We start from the raw sequence: 27,143 nt of genomic DNA on the forward strand, positions 1-27,143 counted from the left end.
GCTCACCGGGGGTGGTGGGGGCGTGGGGTTTGGGACCACAGCTGGCTGGACCCGGGTTTAGCCCGGGAGGAGTTTATGAAAAGCAAGCTTCGGATCACAGTGCCAGCTCCAGTGTAATCGCAGGGCAAACAAGGCCCTGTCTAAATATCACGGTGCCGGTCGACATGGGGGGGGCTGCAGCCTGGAAATGTCAGCGCTGGGGCGGGGGCTGGGGGGGGCTGCGCCTCCCTCCCACACCCGCCCTGTGCCCGGGCTGGCAGGGCGGTGGGCACAGGCTGCTCAGGAGCATTGGCATGGAGCCAGCGGGGGGCTGGCCCCTGTCCTGGTCAGCTCCGGGAGCCGGTGTCTGGGGACGGGGTGGGGGGGCATGGCTGGGGAGGGGGGCAGGCAGGAGGGCCCTCAGCCCAGCAGACAGCACGGTATAGAACAAGTTGGGTGCAGGGCAACAGCCCTAATGCAGGCTCCGGCCCGACTGGGGGGGAGGTGGGGGCGGGTTGTGACCACTTCCCCCCCAAGCCTCAGTTTCCCCACTCTGCACAGGAGTGTGGAGCTGTTAAGTTTGAACGTAGCAGCCTCTGCAGAGAGGTGGGCACCAGAGACCCTGGAGGGCTTGGTCTGGGTCTCCTCCCACCTCCTCCTGTCGGCCTCAGTTTCTCCACTGAAAGGTTCCGCTCCAGTTTTGGCCTCTAGCTCTGGGCATCTTGTGAGCACAGATGGAGGATGTAGGGTGTTTCCAGGCCAGGCTGCTTCCAGGCCCAAGGCCCCCAAAGTGTGACCTTGGTACAGCAGGGACCCGGCCTGCCAGGGGCGAGGCTGTACCCGCAGCGTCAGCTGGCCACGGCGTGGTCACCGTGGAGCATGAACCCTCTGAGGAGAAGCTGAGCCCTAGCAGACAGGCAGGCAGGAGGAAAGCCTGGATCCTGGGCGGGATGGGGCACCGCGTGTCCAGGCACGCAGAGGGGCCGGGGCGGGGAGCAGAGGCCCAGGACAGGCCCGCTGTTCCCCCGGGAACAGCGCCCGCCCCGAGCCCCCACCGCTGTGTGGTGTGGTCGTGATGACAGAGCAGAGCCCCGGCCTGTGTCCCGGCTAACGCAGCCAGGAGGTGACGGGTGCCCGCAGGTGGGAGGGTCTCCCCGAGGGAGGGGCCTGCCTCCCCCCGAGGGTGGGAAGGAACAGATGGCAGGGGGAAGAAGCTCAGCACAGAGCTGGGCACCGCACCCCCTGTGCTGGGGGAGGGGCCAAGCCCAGGCCCCGGCCGGACTCCGCCGGAGACCTCGGCACCGCACCGCGGGGGCCCGGCGGGCAGGGGCTGCCATCAGATGTGATTCTCTCGCCTCCCCGCTGGGTCCCGATCGGTGACTAATGGGAACTGAATGTCCCTCTTGTTGCTTTCCACCGCGAATTTGTCAGATGCTGTCAGAGACGCTGCGGGAAAGGGGGGGGTCTGAGTCACAGGCAGGGGTGGGTGGGGGCAAAGTCAGAGCCGAGAGAGGGGCAGAGAAGAGCCTTGGTAGCACCTGTGCACAGTTGCATACCCACACATGCACGCGCACCCATGCGGGGTCCACATGTGCAGATCCAATAGAGCCAGCTCAGAGCCGGGCAGCCGGGCTGGGCCGCACACACGGGCTTGCCCACACACAGGGGTCCCCTTCGCGGTGAGCCTCTCCTCATGGCCGGGGTGTGGGTGTCCCCGGGGAGGGTCTAGCCCATGGGTGCCGTCCTCCTCAGAGAAGGCCCGGGGCCCAGGGGGCTTCCAGCCGTCACTGGCCGGGACAGGACCCTGTGGCGGGCTCCGTCTGCCTTCTCCACTCTCATGGCCCCGTGGTCTCTGGGGCCCTGCCCCCACGTAGGAGGTCCACCCAAGGTCACAGGCCCAGGGTCATCACCGCTGGGACCTTCACAGCCACAGGGTCCAAGGTCGCTGCCCTGAGAAGTGGCCCAGGGGAGGTCATCCATCTCCCCGCAGACTCTGGATGCTTGGAAGGGGCAGAGCGGAGCGGGCACAGCCCTGAGGAGCCTTGCTGTGTGGACAGGGAAACTGAGGCTGAGCTGGGCCCTGTTCCTGTCTCAGAACAGAGACAGGTCCTACCACAAGCCCCAGAGGCCAGTGCTAGTCAAGGGCTGGCCAGAGGAGGCTCAGAGAGGAGGAGGGAGGGAGGGGTGCTGTTTGGAGGAGGGGGCCTGGCCCGCAGGCCTGGTGGGCTTTGGTCGGAAGAGCGAGGGGAGGTGAGTGGGCACTGTGCTGCAGGTGCAGTGGGGGTTTCTCGGAGACGGGGTGGACTGAGGCTGCAGGGCACCCAGACAGAGGTGAGGCACGCGGTGCCTGCCGAGGCCGGGCGCTCTGCCGCCGGTGGCTCTGGCCTCAGGTCTGACTTCCAAACACCCAATTATCCCTAAGTGCATCCGATCGACCGCACGGTCCAACCCAGGCGACGCTTCGCTCGCGGCTCTGACTCGGCTCCAGCCCAGCCCTCGTTAGGGCTAATTGCTCTGGCATTTCGTCTGACGAGGACAGGAACGGCCGGATCTTGCCACACGTCAGTGTCTTGATTTTCCTTGATGTTCCTTCCAGCGTGGGGGTCACAGCACCGCCTCAGGCTGCTCCAGCCTGGCTGCTCGGGCTGGCCTCAGTTTCCCACCTGGAAGGCTGCCGCTGCGCTGTGCGGGAGGGGAAGGCAGCCCACTATCCCCTGCTGGGTGGGCGCACACCCTAGCCATGCCTGGGATAGCCCAGCGCAGCCCGGGGCCTTGGGCCTCCCAGAGCTTGGCTGCGTTGGTCCGTGACCCCACAAACAGCTGTGCTGAGACCCTGGGCCCTGGGCCTTTGGGAGTCACACTGTGAGCTTTGGGATAGAGTGGTGGAAGCGGGAAGCCTGCAGATACGCCTTTGTGCACACACACGTGTGTCTGTGCATCTGCATGTATGAACTCGTTTGCATGTGTACAGGTGTTTGTGAATACAGGCCCGTGTGCGGGTGTGGTTATGCAGGTGTGCCTGTGTGTGCCTCTCTGCATGCATGTACACCTACGTGCATGGGCAGTCTGATCGTGTGTTTTGCGCATGCACATGTAACACATGTGTACACACATGTCTAAATGTGTGCTTTGCAGCACACATATGTGCCCATGTTTGAGCACACAATCTGATCATGTGTTTTGCGTGCACATATGTGCATGCATGTCTGAACATGTTTTGCACACAGATGTACATGTGTACGTGCATGTCTGAATGTGTGCTTTGCAACATACATGCAATGCATGTCTGTGTGTTTTGCGCGCACATGTATACATGTGTGTGCACATGTCTGGACTGTGCTTCACACACATGTGTGCACACGTGTGAGCACACAGTCTGAGTGTTTTGTGTGCAGTGTGCACGTGTGTCTGACTGTGTGTTTTGTGTGCACATGTGTGCATGTCTGAGCATGTTTTCATGCACATGTGTGCTTTCCACAGAACATCACATTGATGGTGAGAGAGCCTGCTGCATCCAGGAATTAAGGCAGGACACAAGGTAGACGGGGCCGAGTGAAGGAAGCCACTGTCCTCTGCCCTCCGGGTGTGGCTGGAGACAGGTCTCCTCTCTGTGGGGGTTGGCAGGAGGTGTGGGGTGAGGGCCTTCCTGGACCCCTTATCAGCCTGGGCCTGGGAGGCACCGAATGGGAGTGAGTGTATGTCAGTGTGTGAGTGTGAGTGTGGTCAGCTTGCAAACTCCTCACCGCCTGTAGACAGAGCAGCCACAAAGCCAGGGTCGAGTCCGGGGCCCTGACTTAGCGTGGGAGCTGCAGGCAGAGCCGGGAGCGGCTACACTGTCATTATGGCTATTAAGTCTCACGCTGAAAGAGGTGGAAGAGAGAGAAAGTGCTGCAGCCCCTAATTGCCACGGTGACTGACAGGAGTCTGCAATTACTCAGGATGACTAGAAGGGGCAGCGGGGAGGGGAGGAGGGGACAAAGGGAAGGGGGGAGCAGGGTTGGCAGAGTCCCCTGTCCCACATCTGAGCCCAGAGCAGGTGAGGGGACAGCAGGGGCATTCAGACCTCAGAGGCCCTGTCAGACCCCTGCCCTGTGCGGCCTGGCTGGTCCCTAGCCCTTTCCTCCCCGAGGCCGCTCTTGGGGCCTCCCAGCCTGCGTTTCCCTCAAGGCCAGGTGCCAGCCGCCTTAGATCTCTCCTTTGGTGCTCTGGGGAGCTGGGCCCGGGCCTGGTGTGTGAGCAGAGAGGCCGCATGTGGCCCAGGGGGCTTCCGCCCGCAGGATGGGTCACCTGACAACCTGGGAGGGTTCCATGGGGCCCTCGGCAGTGGAGGGTCACGCTGGTGGCCTGCTGGCCTCTTGGGGCGTCTTTGGAGAGGAGTAGAGGGGAGGTGAGGGTAGCCTTTGTGGGTCCACAGCAGAGCAGTGCAGGGTGGGGCTCTTCAGTGCTCAGGGGCCTCAGGCCTGACCTGAGTGAGTGTGTGTGAGTGTGTGTGTGTGTGTGTGTGTGTGTGTGTGTGTGTGGACTGTGTCCCAGGAAAGGACAGGTGCCTGGGTGGGTGAGGGGCTGGGGGGGGCTTCCCTCCCCAGGGTGTCCAGCACTCCAACCCTAAGTGTGTGGTATTGGGGGGTCTGGGCTCAGGAAAGGGGTGAGGGCAGAGCCCCCGACACTTCCCACAGTGCTTCTGTGAAAGCACACCCAGCCCGGGCAGGAAAATGAATTAAAAAGCAATATTGGTGTCAGTGGAAGACATTTGCTGAAAGGTTAAACCCACATCCGGCAGGGATGCCGGCGGGCGCTTGGCTGCGTTTGCGGGAGCCCCCCCATGAAGCCCTGGCAGCCTGGACTTGCCTTGTGAGGGTCCCCAGCACCCCACACGGGAGGGGCTTCGGCAGGCCTGGGAGCTGGGACTGAGGCCAGCCCCCGCCACCCCCTGGGGCACCCAGGCTGGGGAAGGGGTGCTTGGTGTCCACAGGCTTTCAGGAGCCGGGCACCTGTGTGAGGAGCTGGCTGGAGTTGTGGGTCCAGGAGCCACCTGGGGCCAGGCCCAGCACCATCCAGACTGTGTGGGAAGGGGCTGTGATTACTGGCATAGCCAGGGAGGTGGGTGGGGCCCCACAGGGTGTGGCCCGGGAGGCAGGGCAGTGGAGGCTGGTGGCCGGGCTTCAGGGTGGGTGGGCCACGTGGGTGCCTGGGGTGGGGGGAGGTGGTCCAGCACACTGGACTGCACTTAGGGTGTGGGGGGTCTGGTGAAGATGGCTGGCCGGGGAAAGCTGGTGGAGAAAGACCCTGCCACCTGCCTTCCTGGGCCTGCCTGCCATGAAGGTGTAGGGTCACAGGGACATGCCCCATGGGGAGCCCAGCACCCCCCTGCACTGGCGGGGCTCTGGGCACCCGGCCCCTGCTCTGCAGTGCAAGCCAGCCCCCGGTCTGTGAGCCGCGGGGCCGCTGTGATTCAGAGCAGGTGCCGGCCACAGTGGATGCAATTAGACGTAATGGGACAAGCCCTCCCCCTGCCCGCTTGCTGCGCCCACCCCCGCCGCCCTCAGGCGATGCAGGCGGGGAGAGGAGGCTCGGGAGGTGGGAGGTGGGGGGACCCAGAGGGGTTCTGACGTCAGCCCAGCCTTTAAGAGGCTGCCGGGCCGCCTGGCGAGGGCTGTGCGATGGAGCCCGGACCACCCCGCCGCGCCATGCCCACCCCTGGTGCCGCCGCGCCCCAGCCCAAGGGCTTCCGGAGGGCCGTCTCCGAGCTGGACGCCAAGCAGGCGGAGGCCATCATGGTGAGAGGGCCGCTGCGCCCCGGGGGCCGCCCCCCGGCCCAGCGCCGGCCCGAGGGTGGCGGGTGGGAGGTGCGGGTCCCACCCTAACGGACATCGCCGTTGCCCTGCGAGTGCCCTGCTGCGTGGAGCTGGGCGCTGAGCGCGCCAGCCTCTGGGCTCCTGGCCCATACATGGGGTGGGGGTCCTCTGTGGGCCCTTGAGGGAGCTCCAGGGTCAAGACTGTGGCCGTGGCCTTCCAGAGGCTTCTTCCCTCCTGTTCCTCTCGTCCCCTTGCCCCCCCTGCCTTCTCTGCCTTCTCTGCCCAGCTGTCAAGCGATGCCCCTCTCCCCCCGTCCTTGCTTATGATGGGGTCCCTGCAGTGGGACAGGTGCCCAGGTTTGTGCACCAGAGGCGTTCGTGCTCTGGGCAACCTCTGCCCCTCTTTCCACCTGTCTGTCCTCGTCCAGACCTTCGGGCTCTCAAGGCTGGAGCCCAGAGGAGGAGGATGTGGGGGGGGCGTGCCAGGTCACCCTCTGCAGGGCTGGACAATCAGCGGGGGGTCTCTGGTCACCTGCTGCTAGCCGCACATGGATAGCGTGAGGTGACACCTGCAGAAATCCCGCTTGCAAGCCCTGCTCAGCGGGTGATGTGGGCTCAAGGGCGCCCCCTGCAGGCTTCCAGCAGGAGGAGTCTCCATGACTGATCAAGTGCCCCCCCCCCCCGCCACTTCGTGGTTCTCAACACAGCCCTGGATGGGTCCACAGCCCCCACTCCGAGGCCTGGAGGGGCTCCTGCAGCCCCTGCACTGCCCAGGCCTGAGGGGCGCGGGGAGAGCACTGTGTTCTCTTACCAGAGTACCCAGAACCTTCTGGTTAGTTCAGTCCCAAGAGATGAGGCAGACAGGCTCGTCTGCCCTGGGCAGCTCTGGGGGGTGGGGGAGGGGTTGGATCTGCCCCAGGGGGTGTAGGGACACAGATGGTCAGTAGTGGCTGTACAGGGGTGACCTGTGTCCAGGGCTCTGATGATAGCCAAGGATGAGGAGGCAGACAGGAGGAGGAAGGGGGCAGGAGGCCCTGCAGAGATGGTAGCGGGTGGCAGGAGGTGGGGTTTTGTGAGGGATTCCACGGGAAAGAGACAGCATGGGGGCACAGGCTGGGTCACCTGTGGTGAAGTGTGCTGACCCCATCTCACCGGGCAGGGCCAGGCAAGTGAAGGCAGGGTGCCTCCTGCCTGAGCCCTGGCAACCTCCCCCTCCCTCCGGCAGCCCCCAGGAGCACTGCCACTCTGTCCAGGAGGGGGGGCATCTGCCATCTCTGTCCTCAGGCATCTCCTGAGAGCCAACCTGCCCCCATCCCTAATCTGCTTAGGGCCCGGTCTGGGGACGGGGGACACAGCATCTCTGCCTTGGGAGCAGGCGCCCGGGCGCCCCTCCCCCACAATGCCACGGCTTCTGGCCTCTTCCCATCCAGCCTGAGCCTGAGCCTGCTCCCGGCCCCACGGCATACGGAAAAGGTGCCCCGTAGCCCCCTCACGTCATCCGTGCCCACTTCCCACGGGCCATTGAGTAGCCTGGACCTTGGGACCTCTGTGGGGCTGGAGTGGAGTGGCAGGTACACCTGTCCCTGTCCCCCGCAGTCCCCGAGGTTCGTTGGGCGGCGGCAGAGTCTCATCGAGGATGCCCGCAAGGAGCGGGAGGCGGCTGCGGCGGCTGCGGCGGCCTCCTCCTCCTCCTCGGAGCCCGGGGACCCGCTGGAGGCTGTGGTGTTTGAGGAGAAGGAAGGGATGGCCACCCTCACCCTGCTCTTCTCCCTGCGGGCCGCCAAGCCTTCTTCACTGTCTCGGGCTGTGAAGGTGTTGGAGGTGAGGCCTGCGGGCTGGCTCCAAACTCGGGGGGTGGGGCGGGGGTGGCAGGGGACACGCTACACACATGGACAGGGCCCTGGAGGGCGGGTCTGTGTCCTGCAGTGTCCTGTGTCATCTTCCACCCTGACCTCCTCCCGCTCCGTGCCTGGGCTGGAGGCTGCCCATGGCTAAGGTGGCAGCCGACTGCACTCTGGCTGTGGCCTGTGACCTGGCTCCGGGGAGACATTTCCAAATGACATTAGAACCAGACTCTGGGGCAGCTCCCAGATGGGCCATGCGGCCCAAGGGTCTGGTTGCCAGGCAACAGGAGCTGGAAGTGGACCTTCATGTCCCTGGACACCCTTGTCACTGCGCCCGGACCTGAGCTCCAACAGGCAGAGCCTGAGCATGGCTGACACAGACAGGGTGTCCAGAATAGAGATCTCAGGCACGGCCGGGGCAGCTCCTGGCTGCATGTAGGAGACAAAGCAGCTGTGCCAGAGGCCAGCCTGTGCCCTGCAGCTGCGAGCCTCTGACTCAGCCAGCACCGGCGCTCACACCGGTCATCCCGGCTACTCAGGAGGCCGGGACCCGAATCCAAGTTTGAAGTCAGCGCGGGCGGGAAGGTTCATGAGACCTTATCTCTAAATAACCTCCAAAAAGCCAGAAGTGGAGCCGTGGCTCAACTGGTAGGACACTTAGGGACAGTGCCCAGGCCCTGAGTTCAAGCCCCTAGACCTGCACACACACACACACACACACACACACACACACACACACACACAACCTGGCTAGGCCTCTCCACCTCTTTCTCTAGATCTTTCTTTGCATCTCTTTTTCCTTGGTCTACTCTCTCTCCCTACTTTGCTTCCAAAGACATTTGAAGCCAAAATTCACCACCTGGAAACGAGGCCGGCCCCAAGACCCCGGGAGGGTGGCCCCCACCTGGAGTACTTGGTGCGCCTGGAGGTGCCCAGCGGGGACCTGGCCGCCCTGCTCAGCTCCCTGCGCCGCGTGGCGGAGGACCTGCACAGCGTGAAGGAAGACAAGAGTGAGGCTGGTTTTGTCCTTGAATGACCCCGAGGTGTGGGCTGCCATGGGCGGGGGGGGGGGGGTCACCTGCAGTGTCCACCTCCGAGCCTGAGGATCCCCGCATGGTCCATCGCAGCAGCCTCTGCACTCCCCAGAGGCCCCAGGGCGCTTGCCCAGGAACATGGGAATGACACTTACTCCTGACTTTTTGCTCCTGTGCAGTCCCCTGGTTCCCAAGGAAAGTCTCCGAGCTGGACAAGTGTCACCATCTGGTCACCAAGTTTGACCCTGACCTGGACTTGGATCATCCGGTGAGCCTGGGACCCCAGAGCTTCCTGTCCGGACTGTCGTGTGCCCAAGGCCAGGGGTGGGCGTGGCCGGGGCTGGCCCTGGGCCCTGCCTGGCCACGGGGCAGGGAGGGCAGGTCCTGCTCCTGACCAGTGTGTGTCCCTCCGCCACCAGGGTTTCTCGGACCAAGTGTACCGCCAGCGCAGGAAGCTGATAGCAGAGATAGCGTTCCAGTATAAGCAGTAAGGGGTGGCGCTGGGGCGGGCTAGGTCCTGGCAGGAGGGGTCAGGGTGGGGGGCTGGGTTAGCCCCTGGCAGGGAGGAGGACAGGGCCTTTGTGGCCCTCTGTCACACAGGGGCTGCGCCACCCACTTGGGGCTCTGAGGCTGCTCAGCGTCAGGGCTTCCCTAAAATGCTCCGGGTGGGCACTGGCACCCCGCTGGGGAAACTGAGTCACGAGGGGCCGCATGGGGCTGTCACCGCTGAGAACAGCCCATGCCTGGACGCATGGGAGTCACATGGGCCTCGGCCCTTTCCGGCCCCCGGGGTGAGGTCCCCGCTGACTGCGGACCCCCCACAGGGGCCAGCCCATTCCCCACGTGAAATACACTGCAGAAGAGATCGCCACCTGGTGAGACCCGGGACTGCTGGCCGGGGCCGGCCGGGGTGTTGGGGAGCTGCCTCTGGAGAGCCTGAGGCGGGGGGGGGGGGCGGGGGGCAGGACTTCCTGAAGCTCCAACTATGGGGTATCCTGGGGTATCCCCTTTGGCTGGCGTCTGCTTCAGAAATAGCCCCTAAGCCAACACGACCGGGGGGGGGCGCTGGCCGGGGGAGTCCGCGGGGGCCCCTGGGGCCCGGCAGTACCCCAGGCCCCTTGGTCCGCAGGAAGGAGGTCTACACCACGCTGAGGGGGCTCTACGCCACCCACGCCTGCCGGGAGCACCTGGAGGCCTTCCAGCTGCTGGAGCGCTTCTGCGGCTACCGCGAGGACAGCATCCCGCAGCTGGAGGACGTCTCCCGCTTCCTGAAGGGTGCGGGCGGGAGGGGGACCCCCCCCACCCCACCCCATCCCCCACCCCTCCCCCTCCCCAACCCCATCCCTCCCCCTCCCGGCCCTGACACACGCACGGCCCTGACACACGCACGCCCTTGCAGAGCGGACGGGTTTCCAGCTGCGGCCTGTGGCCGGCCTGCTGTCTGCCCGGGACTTCCTGGCCAGCCTGGCCTTCCGCGTGTTCCAGTGCACGCAGTACATCCGCCACGCCTCCTCTCCCATGCACTCGCCTGAGCCGTGAGTGACACCCCTGTGTAGGCCTAGGGGCGGAGGAGGTCAGACGTAGGGAAGGTGGGTCCAGTCCTGCTGCCTGGCCTCAGCTTGCCTTCCTCCTCTCTCGGCCTCCCTCAGGGACTGCTGTCATGAGCTGCTCGGGCATGTACCCATGCTGGCCGACCGGACCTTTGCCCAGTTTTCCCAGGTGCATATGAGGCCTCCGGCTGGGGGGCGGGGGCCGGGGAGCAGACACTTGGGGCTACCCTCTGAGGGGCTCTCCACCTACCACCCTGTGATGGACAGTGCTCTCACAGGGACAGAGGAGCTCAGGAGCAGGGGGCAGAGGCTGCCGTGCAGTGTGCAGACCACCCCAAAAATCCAGGAGGCCAAGTGTGCTCCCCGAGAGCAGGTCCTGGCAGGGGGCAGGGAGGGGAGACCTCAGGGCCCGGGCTGCCTCCTGCTGGCCCCCATGGGGTCAGCGGGTCTGAGCCAGATCGCTGTGTCCTCCCCGCCAGTGCGGTGGGTGTGCACACCCGCACCCTGACCTGAAGCACCGTCAGCCTTCCTTTTCCTCCTCCACCCGCAGGACATTGGCCTCGCATCCCTGGGGGTCTCGGATGAGGACATTGAGAAACTGTCCACAGTGAGTGGCTGCAGCCCCGTCCCATCCTGCCCACCTGTAAGAATGGTGCCCTGGCCACAGCTGTCCCATGGATGCATGAAGGCCACGGCGAGGGCCACGGTGGGGGCCGCAGGGAGGGAGGCCCCGCTGACCCGCCTGCTGTCTGGCAGGTGTACTGGTTCACTGTGGAGTTCGGGCTGTGCAAGCAGAATGGAGAGCTGAAGGCCTATGGTGCGGGGCTGCTGTCCTCCTACGGGGAGCTCCTGGTGAGCCCCTCATCCCCAGCCCCCATGGCTAGGAGTGGGGGCCCTCTCCTGGGCTCCTGGATTCCGGCCCGTTGGGGGAAAGCTGTCTCTACTGGTTCCCATTCAGTGTCGTCCCCAGCCCTGTCCCCAGTGCCGACCCAGCCCTGTCCCGAGTCCTGACCCCAGTGCTATCCCCAGGCCTGTCCCCAGTGCCGACCCAGCCCTGTCCCCAATCCTGACCCCAGTGCTATCCCCAGCCCTGTCCCCAGTGCCGACCCAGCCCTGTCCCCAATCCTGACCCCAGTGCTATCCCCAGCCCTGTCCCCAGTGCCGACCCAGCCCTGTCCTGAGTCCTGACCCCAGTGCTATCCCCAGCCCTGTCCCCAGTGCCGACCCAGCCCTGTCCCGAGTCCTGACCCCAGTGCTATCCTCAGCCCTGTCCCCAGTGCCGACCCAGCCCTGTCCCAGGGTCCTCCAGGCTACCCTCAGAGCACCCCATTCCCTCAGGCCCTGGGCGTGGTGGGCTCCGGGACCCTGTGGTCTCCCTGGGCGTGGTAGGATCGTGACCCTGTGGTCTCCTCAGCACTCTTTGTCAGAGGAGCCCGAGATCCGGGCCTTCGATCCCGACACGGCTGCCGTGCAGCCGTACCAAGACCAGACCTATCAGCCGGTCTACTTCGTGTCGGAGAGCTTCAGCGATGCCAAGGACAAGCTCAGGTGGGCAGGACTGTGGAGCCCCTCACACCACCAGCCTGCACCAGCCAGGCCCGCACTGCCTCCTGGGAGCAGGGCCGGCTCACACGGGAGTGCGCCAACCCTCAGCCACAGCATCTGCTTGCTGCAGTGGTCCCCCAAGAAGGGCTCTGGGAAGTGTGAGGACCCCAGGAAGTGTGATGACCCCTGGGAGTGTGAGGACCCTGAGGATACTGGGGAGTGTGAGGATCCCAGGGGGTGTGAGAACTCTGGAGAGTGTGAGGACCCTGGGGAGTGTGCAAACCTCCAGGGAGTGTGAGAACCCTGGAGAGTGTGAGGACCCTGGGGAATATGCAAACCCCCAGGGAGTGTGAGAACTCTGGGGAGTGTGAGGACCCTAGGGAGTATGCAAATCCCCAGGGAGTGTGAGGACCCTGGGGAGTATGCAAATTCCCAGGGAGTGTGAGGACCCTGGGGAGTGTGCAAACCCCCAGGGAGTGTGAGGACCCTGGGGAGTATGCAAACCCCCAGGGAATGTGAGGACCCTGGGGAGTGTGCAAACCCCCAGAGGGTGTGAGGACCCTGGGGAATATGCAAACCTCCAGGGAGTTTGCAGGTCCCCGGGAGTGTGAGGACTCCAGGGAGTGTGAGGACTCTGGGGAGTGTAAGGATCTCAGAGAGTGTAAGGACCCCAGGGAATATGAGGACCCTAGCAAGTATGCAAACCCCCAGGGAGTGTGAAGATGCTGGAAGCATGCAAACCCCCAGGGAGTGTGCGGACCCCAGGGAGTGTGAGGACCCCAGGGAGTGTGAAGACCCCAAGGAGTGTGTGGACCCCAAGGAGTGTGAGGACCCCAAGGAGTGTGAAGACCCCAGGGAGTGTGAGGACTCCAGGGAGTATGAAGACCCCAGGGAGTGTGAAGACCCTGGGGAGTGTGAGGACCCCAGGGAGTGTGAAGACCCCAGGGAGTGTGAGGACCCCAGGGAGTGTGCAGACCCCCAGGGAGTGTAGGATCCTGGGGAGTGTGAGGACCCCCAGGAAGTGTGTGGACCCCAGAGAGTGTGAGGACCCCAGGGAGTGTGAGGACCCTGGGGAGTGTGAGGACCCTGGGGAGTATGCAAATCCCCAGGGAGTGTGAGGACCCTGGGGAGTGTGAGGACTCAAGGGAGTGTGAGGACCCTGGGGAGTGTGAAGACCCTGGGGAGTGTGAGGACTCAAGGGAGTGTGAGGACCCTGGGGAGTGTGAGGACCCTGGGGAGTGTGAGGACTCAAGGGAGTGTGAGGACCCTGTGGAGTGTGAGGACTCAAGGGAGTGTGAGGACCCTGGGGAGTGTGAGGACCTGGGGAGTGTGAGGACTCAAGGGAGTGTGAGGACCTAGGGAGTGTGAGGACTCAAGGGAGTGTGAGGACCCTGGAGAGTGTGAGGACCTGGGGAGTGTGAGGACCCTGGAGAGTGTGAGGACCTGGAGAGTGTGAGGACCTGGGGAGTGTGAGGACCCTGGGGAGTATGCAAATCCCCAGGGAGTGTGAGGATCCTGGGGGTGTGAGAACCCCAGGGAATGTGAGGACCCTGGGGAGTGTGGGACCCCAGGGGTGTGAGGACCCCAGGGGTGTGAGGACCCCGGGGAGTGTGAGGACCCCGGGGAGTGTGAGGACCCCGGGGAGTGTGAGGACCCTGGGGAGTGTGAGGACCCCAGGGTGTGTGAAGACCCCTGGGGAGTGTGAGGATCCCAGGGAGTGTGAGGACCCCAGGGTGTGTGAAGACCCCTGGGGAGTGTGAGGATCCCAGGGAGTGTGAGGACCCCAGGGAGTGTGAAGACCCCTGGGGAGTGTGAGGATCCCAGGGAGTGTGTGGCCCCTGGAGTGTGGGGGAGGAGGCCTCGGGCTGGGGCAAGGCTGTGAGGCCATCCTCCTGGGGCTGGCAGAGCTGGCGTGTCCACCGGGCTCTGGAGCTCCTGCCGTCTGGGCAGTGGGGACCCGGATGGATGGGGCACAGGTCAGGTGGAGCCAAGGGCTGTTGTGGGAGCAGGGTGGGGACTGAGGGTCTGCGCCCCCTCCTCAGGAGCTATGCTTCACGGATCCAGCGCCCCTTCTCGGTGAAGTTCGACCCCTACACGCTGGCCGTCGACGTGCTGGACAGCCCCCGCGCCGTCCAGAGCTCCCTGGAGGGCGTCCAGGACGAGCTACAGATACTGGCCCATGCGCTGAGTGCCCTTGGCTAGGCGAGCGCGCACGGCCCCTCCCCTGCCCAGGGCCCCGCCCTGGGGTGCCCAGGCCCTTCTCCAACCTCCCCGGGCCTCTGTCCTGCCCCAGAGCGTGCCTGCCAGGAGGCGCCTGGCCCCGCCCTGTCTCCACCTCCCTCCCCACGCCCCTCCCTGAGTCCCCCTCCCCGAGCCCCCCTTCCCCACCCCCCTCCCCGAGCCCCCACGCGGCCCCCTCCCCACGCTCCTCACCACGCTGTCTGGTGTCTGCTGTGTGTGTCTGTTCTGCATGCACCCCAGCGCTGCGGGGCCTGCGCTGCCCCCACTGCCCGCACCCTCCGCCACACCCCCGTGTGTTGTCTAGTAAAGGAAAGAGTCTCCCAGCGCTGTCTGGCCTCTGTTTCCAGAGACGGGCCTGGCCATGCCCCGTTGTAGCCTTGCTTAGAGGTTCAGTCTGGCCTCCATGGGGACCCCGGATCTGACAGGACCCCCACCCCACTTTGCCTTGCTTTCCTGCCCCCCCCCACCAGAATCCTCAGTGGGGCTGTGGGCAAGAGGAGGGCGCCCTCAGCCAGGAGGGGCCGGGGTCAGGTGATGCTCACTAACGGGGAGCAGCAGGCCCGCCCCTCAGCATGGGCTCCCTTGGGTGTAGACCGTGTGATGGAGGGAGATGCTGGTCCTCTAGACCCCCCACACCCAGGGCAGGGCCCCGGGGAAGGCCCCAAGCTACATGGAGGCACTGGGGAGGCGTCAGGAGCAGAAGTGAGATCCCAGGGGAAGTCCATAGACCCTGAGGAAGAGCCTGGAGCTACACGGAGGCCCCAGGAAGACCCCTGGGGTACAGGGAGGCTCCGGGAAGAATCTGGGGGTACAGGGAGGCCCTGGGAAGACCCCAGGGGTACATGGAAGTCCTGGGAAGAATCTGGGGGTACTCAAAGGCCCTAGGAAGAATCTGGGGGTACACAGAGGCCCTGGGAAGAATCTGGGGGTATTCAAAGGCCCTGGCAACACTGAGGCCAGAGCAGGCCTGGGCCATACTAAGGCAGCAGGGGCTGAAGCACAATGTTCTGAGGCACCCCCATCTGGTGGAAAGTTCTAGATTTTCTGGGCCACATATCCAGTGGAAGGCCTGGACACAGTGCCCCTGTGAACCACCCTTGGCCTTGGTGAGATGTCGGAGCCCGCTCAGGCCCTGAGTCACGCCGAGGACGCCCGGTCCACGGACAGAGTCCACGAGAGCCCGAGCAGCCGGGCACTGGGAGGAAGGCCCTGAGCGGAGCGGGGCCTGAGGATGGGGTGGAGCGCCCTGGGGTGCAGACCCTGGCACCCAGGCCCATGGAGGAGGTTTGCACAGAGCTCGGGCCGCAGAGAAGCCAGCCATGCGGGACCCCGGACGCTGGGCCCTGAGTCAGGAGCCAGAATGCTGAACAGGGCTGCGGGCACACTTACACACCCGGGAAGGCTCTGGGCAGGGGCAGATTCTTCTGTGGAGGGTGTGTGTATGTGAGATTTTCGATTGTGGGGTTACAGTTGCACAAGTCAGCTGAAGAGACCATTGCTCTGTGTTCAGTGTCATCCCCGCCTCCACTCCCTCCGGTCTTCCCTCCCACCCCGGGACCGCCGCGGCACGGGCTCCCCCTTTGTCCCTCCATTTCTGGGCCAGCTTCCCCTCCCAAAGACAAATGAATGAACAAACAAAACAAGAAGAAAACAGCCAGTAGCAGAGAACAGACCTTGCGTCTGCTTCCTGGCTGCCATTGTGATGAACCTGGTTGTGCAGGAGGAGAGGATCTGAGGATCAGAGGATCAGAGGATCTGAGGATCAGAGGATCTGAGGATCTGAGGCTCAGAGGCTCAGCGCCTTGGTGATCCTCTCCTGACAGTGTCCTTCCGCCTCACCAAGAGCCAGGCCTAGAGTCCCTGTAACTTATCATTTCCCAGGGCAGAGGCTGATTGTGACCTAGGGCCTAAGTCACGTTGACTCCCTGGGGAAACCTCAAGGGATAGTGAGGAGGAGGGGGGATCACAGGGGACAGTGAGGAGGAGGATCACAGGGGACAGGGAGGAGGAGGATCACAGGGGACAGTGAGGAGGAGGAGGATCACAGGGGACAGGGAGGAGGAGGGGGGATCACAGGGGACAGGGAGGAGGAGGATCACAGGGGACAGTGAGGAGGAGGAGGATCACAGGGGACAGGGAGGAGGAGGATCACAGGGGACAGGGAGGAGGAGGGGGGATCACAGGGGACAGGGAGGAGGAGGATCACAGGGGACAGGGAGGAGGAGGAGGATCACAGGGGACAGGGAGGAGGAGGGGGGATCACAGGGGACAGGGAGGAGGAGGATCACAGGGGACAGGGAGGAGGAGGATCACAGGGGACAGGGAGGAGGAGGAGGATCACAGGGGACAGTGAGGAGGAGGACCACAGGGGACAGGGAGGAGGAGGAGGATCACAGGGGACAGGGAGGAGGAGGAAGATCACAGGGGACAGTGAGGAGGAGGAAGATCACAGGGGACAGGGAGGAGGAGGAGGATCACAGGGGACAGGGAGGAGGAGGAGGATCACAGGGGACAGGGAGGAGGAGGAGGACCACAGGGGACAGGGAGGAGGAGGATCACAGGGGACAGTGAGGAGGAGGATCACAGGGGACAGGGAGGAGGAGGATCACAGGGGACAGGGAGGAGGAGGAAGATCACAGGGGACAGGGAGGAGGAGGAGGATCACAGGGGACAGTGAGGAGGAGGAGGACCACAGGGGACAGTGAGGAGGAGGAGGACCACAGGGGACAGTGAGGAGGAGGATCACAGGGGACAGGGAGGAGGAGGATCACAGGGGACAGGGAGGAGGAGGAGGATCACAGGGGACAGGGAGGAGGAGGAGGATCACAGGGGACAGGGAGGAGGAGGATCACAGGGGACAGTGAGGAGGAGGAGGACCACAGGGGACAGGGAGGAGGAGGAGGACCACAGGGGACAGGGAAGAGGAGGAGGACCACAGGGGACAGGGAGGAGGAGGAGGACCACAGGGGACAGGGAGGAAGAGGAGGATCACAGGGGACAGGGAGGAGGAGGATCACAGGGGACAGGGAGGAGGAGGAGGATCACAGGGGACAGTGAGGAGGAGGATCACAGGGGACAGGGAGGAGGAGGAAGATCACAGGGGACAGGGAGGAGGAGGAGGATCACAGGGGACAGGGAGGAGGAGGAGGACCACAGGGGACAGGGAGGAAGAGGAGGATCACAGGGGACAGGGAGGAGGAGGAAGATCACAGGGGACAGGGAGGAGGAGGATCACAGGGGACAGGGAGGAGGAGGATCACAGGGGACAGGGAGGAGGAGGATCACAGGGGACAGGGAGGAGGAGGATCACAGGGGACAGGGAGGAGGAGGAGGATCATGAGGGACAGGGAGGAGGAGGAGGATCATGGGGACAGAAGGTCCTATGGCACCCGGAGACATTGAGGCACACTGAGCCACACTGAGCCTCCCCTCCTCGCAGTCACACGGAGATCCCAAGGACCACAGGAACTAGGAGAAAGGTGTGAACCAACCGAGGCCCCAGTGGAGGCCCGGAGTCACAGCGACACTGGAGAAGACCTCTAGCAACATGGTACCCGCAGGAGACATGGAGTCATGCTGAGTCCCGAGGGAGGCCTGGAGTCACGCTGAGACCACGGGAGACCTGGAGATCATTGAGCCCTGTGGAGATTCTGAGGAAGGCCCCAAGCCACGCTGACACCATGAAGACAGAGCGGAGCCCGTGGGGCAGCAGTCGGGCCATGGTGACACGTTCACGGACACTCAGGAAACAGCTGTTAGCAGACGGCTGGAAGAAGGCCCCGAGCCACACTGACATTTTAAGATGCCCAGTCCCTCGAGGTCCTGGGGTGGACCGGGAGATGACTGAGATGCAGAGCAGTGCTGCGATCCTGAGACCCCAGGAAAGACCCTGGCCTCCCACAGTCCCCCAAGAATACTGTGCACCCCGTTAAAGCGCACAGAGTCCCTGTGGCTGAGACCGGTATTGAACTCCTGTCTGGGGCAGGTGGGAGGTTCTGTGTAAGATCTGGGGAAACAGGCCTTTGTGAACCTGACGTCCGCACCCAGTTCAAGTTCAAACCCTCAGCCAGGCTGTGATCCCTGCTGAGCTGGGGCTGCAGGGGGGGGGCAGCCCCCCGAGCACTGTGGACTGCATAGAGGGGCCTCTGAGCACCACCGAGACTGAGTGAGGCCATGGGTCCGTGTTAAAGCTGGGGCGACTCCAGGAGACCCGCCTTAACTCTCAGTGAGACCCCATAAAGGCCACGAGACAGATCAGCCCACTGGGACACTGGAGAAGAATGCTGGTCTTACTCAACCCTGGGTAAGCTGAGCCCCGGGAAGGGGGGGGCTGTGAGCCCCACTGAGACTGAGGGGGGGGTGAGCCCTCTCCCCCAGACTTCCTTCCTGTCCCCTGTGGCCCCTAGCAGGTGTCTTCCATCTGAGCCTCTGCTCTGGCCTCCGTCCTGCTGTAGGGCGGGGAGGGGCCCATGGGCTCCGTGTTCATGAACGCTGCATCCCTGGTGCCAGGATGAGGCCAGGCTGCTGCCCACGGGGTCCCGCGGCCCCGGCGCCTCCCCACGAGGCCTTGGCAGGCAGCAGGTACCACAGGCCAGGCAGATGGGCTCTGCACCCCGGCCCCTCCACGTGGTGCTGGGGCCTCGCTTCTGCGAGGTGGATGGGGGCTGCTGGACGGGCCGGGCAGGGCACCCAGGCCCCCCGCAGCCTCACTTCTGGGGCTAATGTGGAAAATGCTCTGGCTGGCTGGGCGGGGGTGCCATCAGCCCCTCATTAAGACGCTAATGACCCCCAGGGCCCCGCACAGAGTGCTGAGCACGGAGATCTTCCTGTGGAGCCCTGGCCCCAGGGAAATGGTCCGGAAAGTGCAGCTTCAGCCCTGGGACCATCTGCCGCACCCCCTTTGCAGACCCTGATGGGCCAGGCCGTGAGGGCAGCCGGGGCCGGATGACGGGGACCCTGGGCTATAAAACCTGCTGGAGCCCCGCAGCCTCCAGCCCGAACCCGGCCGCCAGCCGCCAGCCGCCAGCCGCCAGCCGCCAGCCGGTGCGTGTGCCATCGCCTGCCCGCTCGCTCGGGGAGGAACGGGGGCTTCCTTTAGCACCCAGCCTCACCCTCTGCACCCCCCAGGTCACCGTCCTTCCGCCATGGCCCTGTGGACTCGCCTGCTGCCCCTGCTGGCCCTGCTGGCCCTGTGGGGGGCCTGCCCCGCCCAGGCCTTCGTCAACCAGCACCTGTGCGGCTCTCACCTTGTGGAGGCGCTCTACCTGGTGTGCGGTGAGCGCGGCTTCTTCTACACCCCCAAGTCCCGCCGGGATGCGGAGGACACACAGGGTAAGCCTGCTGTCGGGTGAGCTGGGGACCTGGGGGGGGGGTTCCCGGTCACCTGCCCGCACACTGGCTCCCAAGGACACGGGGCTGGGGGAGGGTGTGGGTGCTGCCCCTGGCCTCCCGCCCCCGGTGGCATCTGCGATCTCACAGGGCGCTGTCCCGAGGACAAGGCCGGCGTGGCAGCCCCGGGGTGGTGCGTGGGGGCCGGCCCCTGCGTGGGGCGCGTGGGTCTGGCGGGGGCGCTGACTGGGCTCTCCTGTGTCTCTCTCCCTCCGCCGGCCTCTGCCACCCCGGGCAGTGGGGCAGCTGGAGCTGGGGGGGGGCCTGGCGCTGGACCTGCCCCCGCAGAAGCGCGGCATTGTGGACCAGTGCTGCACCAGCATCTGCTCCCTGTACCAGCTGGAGAACTACTGCAACTAGACGCCCGTCCCCACCGCCAATAAACCTTCCACCAGCCCCCGAGTCCTGTCTGTGTGTGGGACGTCAGGGCTGGGGCGGGGGGCCCTGGCCGAGACCCCTCCCCGTGTACCCGCTAGCCTCCTGGACGCACTCCGTGGGCCTGGGGGGTGTGTGCAGGGGAGCGCCAGGCCCCAGCTCCACTGTCCACTGTCCTCGGCCCTCAAGCTCCCTTGTCTCCAAGGGACCAGGGCCCTCCAGCAACCCACGGCCAGTGCTTCCCAGAAGTTAGGCTGGGCAGATCCCACGGGAGAGATGAAGATGGGGTCAGGTCCCATGGGAGAGGGGCAGAGGGCACAGCGCCGGGTCAGACACTCTGGGACGCTGTCCAGCTCCTGGGGGGGGGCAGGATGGCCGGCAGGCCCCATTGTGGGGGACATGGGGCAGGGTCCTCAGAACTCCCCCTTACCTGTGAGGTGTCCACGAGACCCTAGAGACGGGCTACGGGGCCGGGTCTCCTGGCCCTCACCGCTCCCCCAGCCGGCCAGGGCCTGGCGCCAGATTCCTTCAGCCAGTGGCCTGGCCGTCCTCCCATGGATCCCCCTAGGCCAGAGCTTGTGCCCGGGCTTGGGGGGGACCGCTGGTACGGGCCCCCAGGGAGCACTGGGCTCTCCATTAGATGTCTGGCCAAGGCAACAAGAGTCAGCCAGAACCTACAAGGTCAGCAGGTGACCCGGCTGCGCCAAGGCCTGGGCACTGTCTGCCACAGGCCAAACCAATCTGCCCCGAAAGCCCCGCCCGGCTGGGCTGGAGATCCAGGGCTGCACCTGGGCCGGCGGCCTGCAGAGCTCAGACGGGCCTCCGAGCCGGGTTCAAAAGCCTCCCTCCCTCAGGATGGTCAGCCCGGGGGTCTGCTCCTGCAGGCCCCGGGACCCCTCCCCCTCTCCAGCCTCCCTGTGATCAGCCCCCCAAAGATGTGGTGGGCGCAGAGCAAACCCTGCCCTTCACGTGGGGGCCAGGACTGGGCTGGGCAGGCAGCTGGGCCCGGAAGCGGAGGGGAGGGGCGGGCTGGAGGCCGGGCTCACACAAGGCCGGGCGCCCTGCTGGAGTGGAGGTACGTGGGTCCCCGCCGAGCGGAGCGGGGAGGGGAAGGGCGGCTGCGGCAGCTGGAGCCTGGGGGCCCTGGGCAGGTGCTTCCCCCCCCCCCCCCCAGGGCCAGCAATGCCCCAGACAGCTTGCGAATTGGAGTGCGGGGTGCTGGATTTCATGGGGCCGGACCACGGTCACAGGACATAGGGCAGGCAGGGGCCGGGCCCAGACGCCTTGGTTTAGGGGTAACCTCCCCCGGTGGGGTGTGTGTGTGTGTGTGTGTGTGATTTCCCACTCATCCAAAGCCGTTGTGCTGAGTGCCCCTCGCCTGCCGGCAGTGCCTGGCCCCTCCCCCCGGTCCTCCTTACCTGGTGCAGGAGCAGAGGCCAGAGACAGGCAGGGTGGACTCCCCACTGCCCACCCCCGAGGGGCCACATACCTGTCCTGTCTAATGGGGAGCAGTGGACAAGATGCGGCTGGTCAGGACGGCCAGGTGCCCGGGGGAGGGGAGCAGAGGCCCTCAGTCTGTCAACGGGCACCGTCCTGAGTGCTGACCCCCGGTAACCTCGCTGCTGGTGGGGGGGCCTGGAGCCCAGGGGCCCAGCTCAGCAGCCCTGCCAGGCTCGCCCCACCCAGCCCGCCCCTTCAGGGAACCCAAGGACCCCCCGGCCTCTGAGCCTCCGCCTGCCCTGCCTCCTGTGCTCCTTTTGCCCAGGGGCTGTGGCCTGGCTGGGGTGGTGGGCGTGAGAGCCCCCCTTGGGGCGCTGGGCCCAGCCCCTTGATCTCCCCCTGGTGTCTGGAGGCCCAAGGCCCCTCAGCCTCTCCCAAGAGTAGCTGCCGCCGCCACCAGCCGGGTCTGCTTAGAGCCCAGACGCCCACGTGCCGGCGGGGAGCTCTGCGTCCATAATGCAGCCAGCACCACGGGCCCCCTGTGCGGGCCCCTGTGCGGCCCCCTGTGCGGGCCCACGGCAGTGCCCGGCCCCCCGGGGCTGCAGGACTCCTGGCATGGGAGGACGGGCACTCGGCACGTCCCCAGGGTGGTATTTGCCTTCTCCGGACCACAGTCAATATTGACTGTCCTCGCTGTCCTCAGGTCTGCAGGGACAGGGGAGGTGGTGCTGGGAGCCAAGGTCGACCCTGCCCTTGAGGACCCGGCTGGGTAGGGGTCCAGGAGCCAGCCTAGGAGAGACCAACCGGCACAGGCCCGTGGAAGCTGGCCCTGGCAGATCTCGGGAAGGCTGGCTGATGGGCTGCGGCCAGGCTGAGTAGAGGGAGCGTCCCGGGGCACTGGATGGGGGACCCCCAGGGCACTGGAGGGGGGACCCCCGGGGCACTGGGGGGGGGGAGACCCCTGGGTGCTGGAGGGGGAGACCCTGGGGCTGTCTGCAGCCCTGTGATATTGCAGCCGGGCAGGGTGGCTCCCCAGGGTTGGGCACAGGAGATGTAATTCACAGATACAGCCACCAGAGGGTGCCAGAACCTCACTTTTGCAGGACCCCAGGTCTTGGGGTCCTGCCTCCGGCCCGGGACTTTCTGGGGTCCTCCTCCAAGGGTGGTGCACACAGGAGCCAGGGGCCACAGCCACCTTGGACTCTGGGGGGCGCAGGGTTTGGAGAGAAGCGGTGTGCTGTGGGGGTCACTGTCCTGGCCTTCCGTCAGTCCCAGGACTGCCTCCTGGGCCCAAGTTTCCTTGTCTGCCTGCTTGTGGGCAGGCCTCGAGTTGGAGAAGTCCGCCTCCTCCTCCCTGTGCCCCCCAAATCAGAGACTTGAGGGTCTCTACAGTGTCTGGAGGGGCATCTGATCCCACATCAGAGCTAAACGAGCCAGGGGCTCTGGCAGTGCCCCGTGGGACTTTGGTGGCAATGTCTGCGGTCTCCAGGGTCCTGAGGCCAGGGGGCCACGGGGGCCATGTCTGGGGGTCCCAGGGCCCTGTCCTGCACATGGGGGCTGCAGGCCGCCTCCCGCAGCGGCGTACGCCTCTGCCCGGTGCAGAGGGGAAGAAGCAGAAAGCCAGCTCCTGATAGAAGGCCGGGAGCCCGGGAGCAGCTGAAGAGCGGTGCCCTCCCCCATTATTGTTTCTGGCCTGGCTGCGGAACAGCAAGGCAGATTCCTTCGAAAGTGGAGCCTCCTGTGGTGGCCAAGCCATCGGCCCGGGGCCCAGCGCCTCCTGTCCTCAGCTCACTCCTCGCTCCCAGGTGGCCCCAGCCCTGGCCCACCCAGGCCTACCTGCTAGGCTCGGGACCCCATCCCTGAGCCACCAACCCTGGGGCCGGCCTAGAACCCAGGCCTGGGACTGTGCTCATCTACAGGCCCCGTCCTGGGGCGCCTGTGAACCTTGGGTCAAAGCCAGGGTGCCTCAGGTCAAGGGTCAATGACGCCAAGTACGTCCCTCCCCCACCCGGAGGTGCCCATTTTCTAGGACTGTGGTGGCCACCCTGAGAGCGAAGGCCCTGGCGCCGGGGGCTGCCGCTGCCCTGGCCTGTGCAGCTCTGCGCCTGCCAACAAGTCCCAGCGGGACACGGGCTCAAGACGCTGGCGTTTCTGGGAGCATTTTCCCCTCTGCAAAGTCCAGTGGAGTTTTCAGAACCACATTCTCCCTCAGCCTCCCCCGGCCTCCCCTGGCCTCCCCCAACCTCTGTCAGCCTCCTTCAGCCTCCCCGAGCCTCTCCTGGCCTCCCCAGCCTCCCCGGACCTCCCCACCTCCTATGGCTTCTCTCAGCCTCCCCCAGACTCCCCCAGCGTCCCCTGGCTTCCCCCCACCTGCCCCCACCTCCCCTGGTCCCCCCAGGCCTCCCCCAGCCTCCCCTGGCCTCCGCCCAGCCCTCCTAGCCCATGGGTGGCAAATCAGGCTGGACCCAGCAGCCCTGCCAGCTTGTGGGTGCTCCGGCTGGGCCTGGGGCCACGGCCCTTGGCTCTGCAAGGCTCACCCTCAGCCGGCGCTGGCCCAGCCCACACCCAGGCCCACGGCCTCAGCGGCACTGCCGGGAGGCTGCAGAGACCCTCCGGGGCCAGGGTCTTTGGCGTGGGTCCAGGGGTCAGCGGGGACAGGGATAGGAGGTGGCTGTGCAGGCTCTCTGGGCAGACAGGCCCTGAGCCCCGGCCCCGGGGAAGCTTCCTGGCCTGTGAGGGCCAAGGGGCCTCAGCAAGCCCAGGCCGGGCAGGGGAAAGCAAGGCTCCAGGGGGCTGAGGCGTGGAGAGTGGGAGGGCCTGGCGCCCTTCAGCCCCAGCAGTGCCTCGCTGGCTCTTGGGCTGGGTCAGGAGGCAAGCCTGGGCAGGGGGACTCCCTGGAAGAGGCGGGACTTCCTGGAAGAGGCGACTCCATCCCTAGGCTCCATCCCTAGGCTTTGAGGAGCAGACCCAGTGGGGGATCACCCGGGTTCATGCGTTTGTCATACGGGGCTGGCCCACGGCTGGCGGTTCCTGACGCAGGTGAAGGGCTGGCCGCGGTCCAGGCTGTGTCCCGTGGTTGGGCAAACAGGCCCTGGCCTCTAATCCCATCCCAGCGCGAGCTGGCCGGCCGGGAAGGCACGTGGGGCTCTGAGGCCTTGGCGAAGTGACTTAACATCTCTGGGCCTCAGTTTCCTCATCCATCAGAAGGGAGCCAGAGGGGCCTGTGCCTGTCCTGGCCGCAGGGGAACAGGCGCCTGCGGACGGGGCCTACACGGCCCAGGCCCGGGGCTCCTTCCGGTGGGTGAAGCTACCCCCATGCCGGTCCCCTGCCTCCTGGCGCCACGCCATGGGAGGGGAAGCAGAGGCACCCAGGGGCCTTCCCGGCGGACCTGCCCCGGAGGCCCGTCCCAGGCCGGGCAGAGGCCATCACCAAGGTGAGACGTGGCCCACTGGGGGGAGGGGCCGCCGGGAGAGGTTGGAAGGGGGCTGGCGCTCCAGCCCTCCAGCCCACCTAGACTACACTTCTTGCCCCAATAGTTGTTTGCCGTGGGCCCCAGTCTCATGGGACAGCCCCTCGGCCCTGGCTGTCCCAGGGCTTCACAAGTCAGCAGGGGCTGCTGTGGCGTCTGTAGCACGCAGCCCTGTGGCCATGGGGGTGGGTGGGACCCCTGGGGAGGGGCTGAGGACAGGGACTGCCAGCATGTAAGTGGTCTGCCGCTGTCTGGGCCTCGGGCCCCTTGTGAGGCAGGTCGTGGGGGTCTTGAGCCCCCAGACCACCATCCAAGGAAGCCCAGGTCTGGGGAGACCACCCTCAGACCTCCCTGCCACCCCAATATCGCCATGGCCACTTGCTGCCCCCGACCCCCCAGGCCCAGTCCCTCTGGGGTCTCCCATTCCTCTCCTGAACCCTGACTGAATTTATCCTGGGCTGAAATTACACATGGCCCCAGGCACCAATATCCTGGGGTGAGCCTCTAGGTGCTCCAGATGAAGGCTGGCACCATAGGAGTGTAAAATGTACACTTACTGGCGCGAATAACAATGATTCTGGGGGAAAGCAAGGTGTTTTGAAGCTGGTGGCTGCCATTCCACAAATGGCCACAAGATGTCAGGCTTGGGCCAGATTTGAAAATTCCCACTGTCCAGGTACTTGAAAATGGAAATCAGGAGCAAATCTCAGCCCACCTCGTTTCTCCCCGAGCCCCTCTGTGAACAGGGGTCCTTTCTTTCTGCCTCTGTTTCTCCCCGAGCCCCTCTGTGAACAGGGGTCCTTTCTTTCTGCCTCTGTTTCTCCCCGAGCCCCTCTGTGAACAGGGGTCTTTTCTTTCTTCTCTGGCAATTTGAGAACATAGCTAATTTTATTTTGATACAAATATTATGCCGTTCTCTCCAGAAGAAGCAGGAAGGGGCTCTAAGTTTAACCTGTGACTTTCATTATCCCAATGTCACAACCTTCTGGGACCCAGAAATGCCCCCCAGATAGAGGAATTCCTGACCCCAAGTTCCATATGGCCAGGACAGAGGCAGAAAGGAGCCTCAGAGCTAAATGCAAGATTGCAGAGACCACCTGTGCCCTTGTTCTGAAGGTAGGGTCTCTTCCTTGTAAGAGAGAAGGGTCACAGTTTCACCTCCCATCTGTCTACCCCACCACCAGCACCCAGGGTGCCCCCCAAATCCTTGCATGTAAGAAATCTGGTTTCTGCTGTTGTAATACCAGAAGTGGACACCAGATGGCAGCACGAGGCCACTTAAGCCGCCTATTAGAAGATATTGGGTAATTGGGTACTGCCTGGAATTTTCTGGGGACAGCTCAAGTCTATTCTGTAAAAATACCACTTGGCCAGTATGCGGTGGCTCTGCTAAAAGAGCTAAGAGGGAAAGAAATAAAGAGGGGTGTACTGTGTTGGATCTCCTCCCGTCCCACGACCCCTATATGAAAAGTCAATGATATATAATGCCAGGGGAGGTGACAACCAGCACCCCAACTCCCTGGTGGCCAGTGCCCCTACTCCTGCTTAAACACCCCAGACTCCAAGCTCCCGGTGGAATGAGATCAGCCTGGGCTTGTCCAGAAGAACGTACTACAGGGAGGGGCTTGGAATCATCTTGCCACCTCCAGAATTGGTCTGTGGGGTATGGGCTGCTTTTCTTGGTGGCCCCACAGCAGCCAAAGAAACCTGCGTCCTCGATCTGAGACACACCTCCTGGAGAGATGTCTGTGGGATCTTTCTGACTGGCTGGGGAAGGGCTCTTCACCCTCCCTGGCACATCCTGCCGGGGAGCCCCCACCACGTGTCCTTGGGAAACAGACACTAGGTGACAGCGCAGGCACAGCCAGCCACACCAGGGAGCGCGGGTCCTTCAGGCTGGCCCTGTGTGTGCCAAGGGGTCGCCTGTGCCCCTGCCCCCTCTACCCACCTGCCCTGCTCTTCTTCCATTGAGGATGGCCCTGGGCACCTGCGCCACGTTGGTTGGGTCCCCAAGTGAGCCTATCCTCTACCCCCACATATGCTTTGTGATTCCCACCAAGAAAGAGCTCAGGTGGGACTTGACGTGCAAATGGAGAGGGAAGAATGACGTCCCGGTATGAGCGGGGAGCCTGGGCAGGGTAAACACCCGGGCGCGAGTGGCTGGGTGCAGGGCAGGGCCGGGCACCTCTGGGGAGTGGTCTTCATCTTCTTGTGTGTCTTTGGCCTCCCTCCCTCCCAAGTCTCCAAGTACCAGTGACATTCAGTCCAACCAGGCCGTGCTTTCTTTTTAAAAAAGGTTTTTATTTCCTTACATTCGTGGCAGGGAGGTAGGCTCTCATTGTTACTCATTTCCACACGTTTACCAACAACTCCAACCAGCCCCCCACCTCCAGAGCTGTCCCTCCCCCCATCTCAGCACAGCTCATTGCTGTACTTGGAGCAACTCCCCAGTTACGGTCAGCCCTCATCCATGCCTTGCTTG

At 64.6% G+C, this 27,143-nt stretch overlaps 2 protein-coding genes across 2 annotated transcripts; both read left to right on the forward strand.

Moving 5' to 3' along the window:
* Positions 1-5,647: 5,647 nt before the first annotated feature.
* Positions 5,648-14,162, forward strand: Th (tyrosine hydroxylase). Its single transcript, XM_070009688.1, has 13 exons — positions 5,648-5,756; positions 7,371-7,595; positions 8,454-8,628; positions 8,832-8,920; positions 9,072-9,139; positions 9,477-9,527; positions 9,782-9,927; positions 10,052-10,187; positions 10,302-10,371; positions 10,753-10,809; positions 10,959-11,054; positions 11,617-11,750; positions 13,790-14,162. The coding sequence occupies exons 1-13, from the start codon at positions 5,667-5,669 to the stop codon at positions 13,947-13,949; spliced, it is 1,497 nt and encodes a 498-aa protein (XP_069865789.1). The 5' UTR covers positions 5,648-5,666; the 3' UTR covers positions 13,950-14,162.
* Positions 14,163-19,132: 4,970 nt separating this feature from the next.
* Ins (insulin) lies at positions 19,133-19,741 on the forward strand. The gene is made up of 2 exons (XM_070009732.1): positions 19,133-19,319; positions 19,615-19,741. The coding sequence occupies exons 1-2, from the start codon at positions 19,133-19,135 to the stop codon at positions 19,734-19,736; spliced, it is 309 nt and encodes a 102-aa protein (XP_069865833.1). The 3' UTR covers positions 19,737-19,741.
* Positions 19,742-27,143: the final 7,402 nt, after the last annotated feature.

The sequence above is a fragment of the Dipodomys merriami genome, unplaced genomic scaffold (assembly GCF_024711535.1).
Source record: "Dipodomys merriami isolate MVZ:Mamm:240054 unplaced genomic scaffold, mDipMer1.0.p SCAF_78, whole genome shotgun sequence".
Classification (NCBI taxonomy): domain Eukaryota; kingdom Metazoa; phylum Chordata; class Mammalia; order Rodentia; family Heteromyidae; genus Dipodomys; species Dipodomys merriami.

Excerpts from the sequence above, each read along its gene's own strand:
- Th (XM_070009688.1), top strand. The coding sequence starts at position 5,667 with ATGCCCACCCCTGGTGCCGCCGCGCCCCAGCCCAAGGGCTTCCGGAGG. Across the intron at positions 9,528-9,781 it reads GCAGAAGAGATCGCCACCTG|GAAGGAGGTCTACACCACGC; the intron begins GTGAGACCCGGG and ends CTTGGTCCGCAG. Across the intron at positions 9,928-10,051 it reads CGTCTCCCGCTTCCTGAAGG|AGCGGACGGGTTTCCAGCTG; the intron begins GTGCGGGCGGGA and ends ACGCCCTTGCAG.
- Ins (XM_070009732.1), top strand. The coding sequence starts at position 19,133 with ATGGCCCTGTGGACTCGCCTGCTGCCCCTGCTGGCCCTGCTGGCCCTG. Across the intron at positions 19,320-19,614 it reads GGATGCGGAGGACACACAGG|TGGGGCAGCTGGAGCTGGGG; the intron begins GTAAGCCTGCTG and ends CACCCCGGGCAG.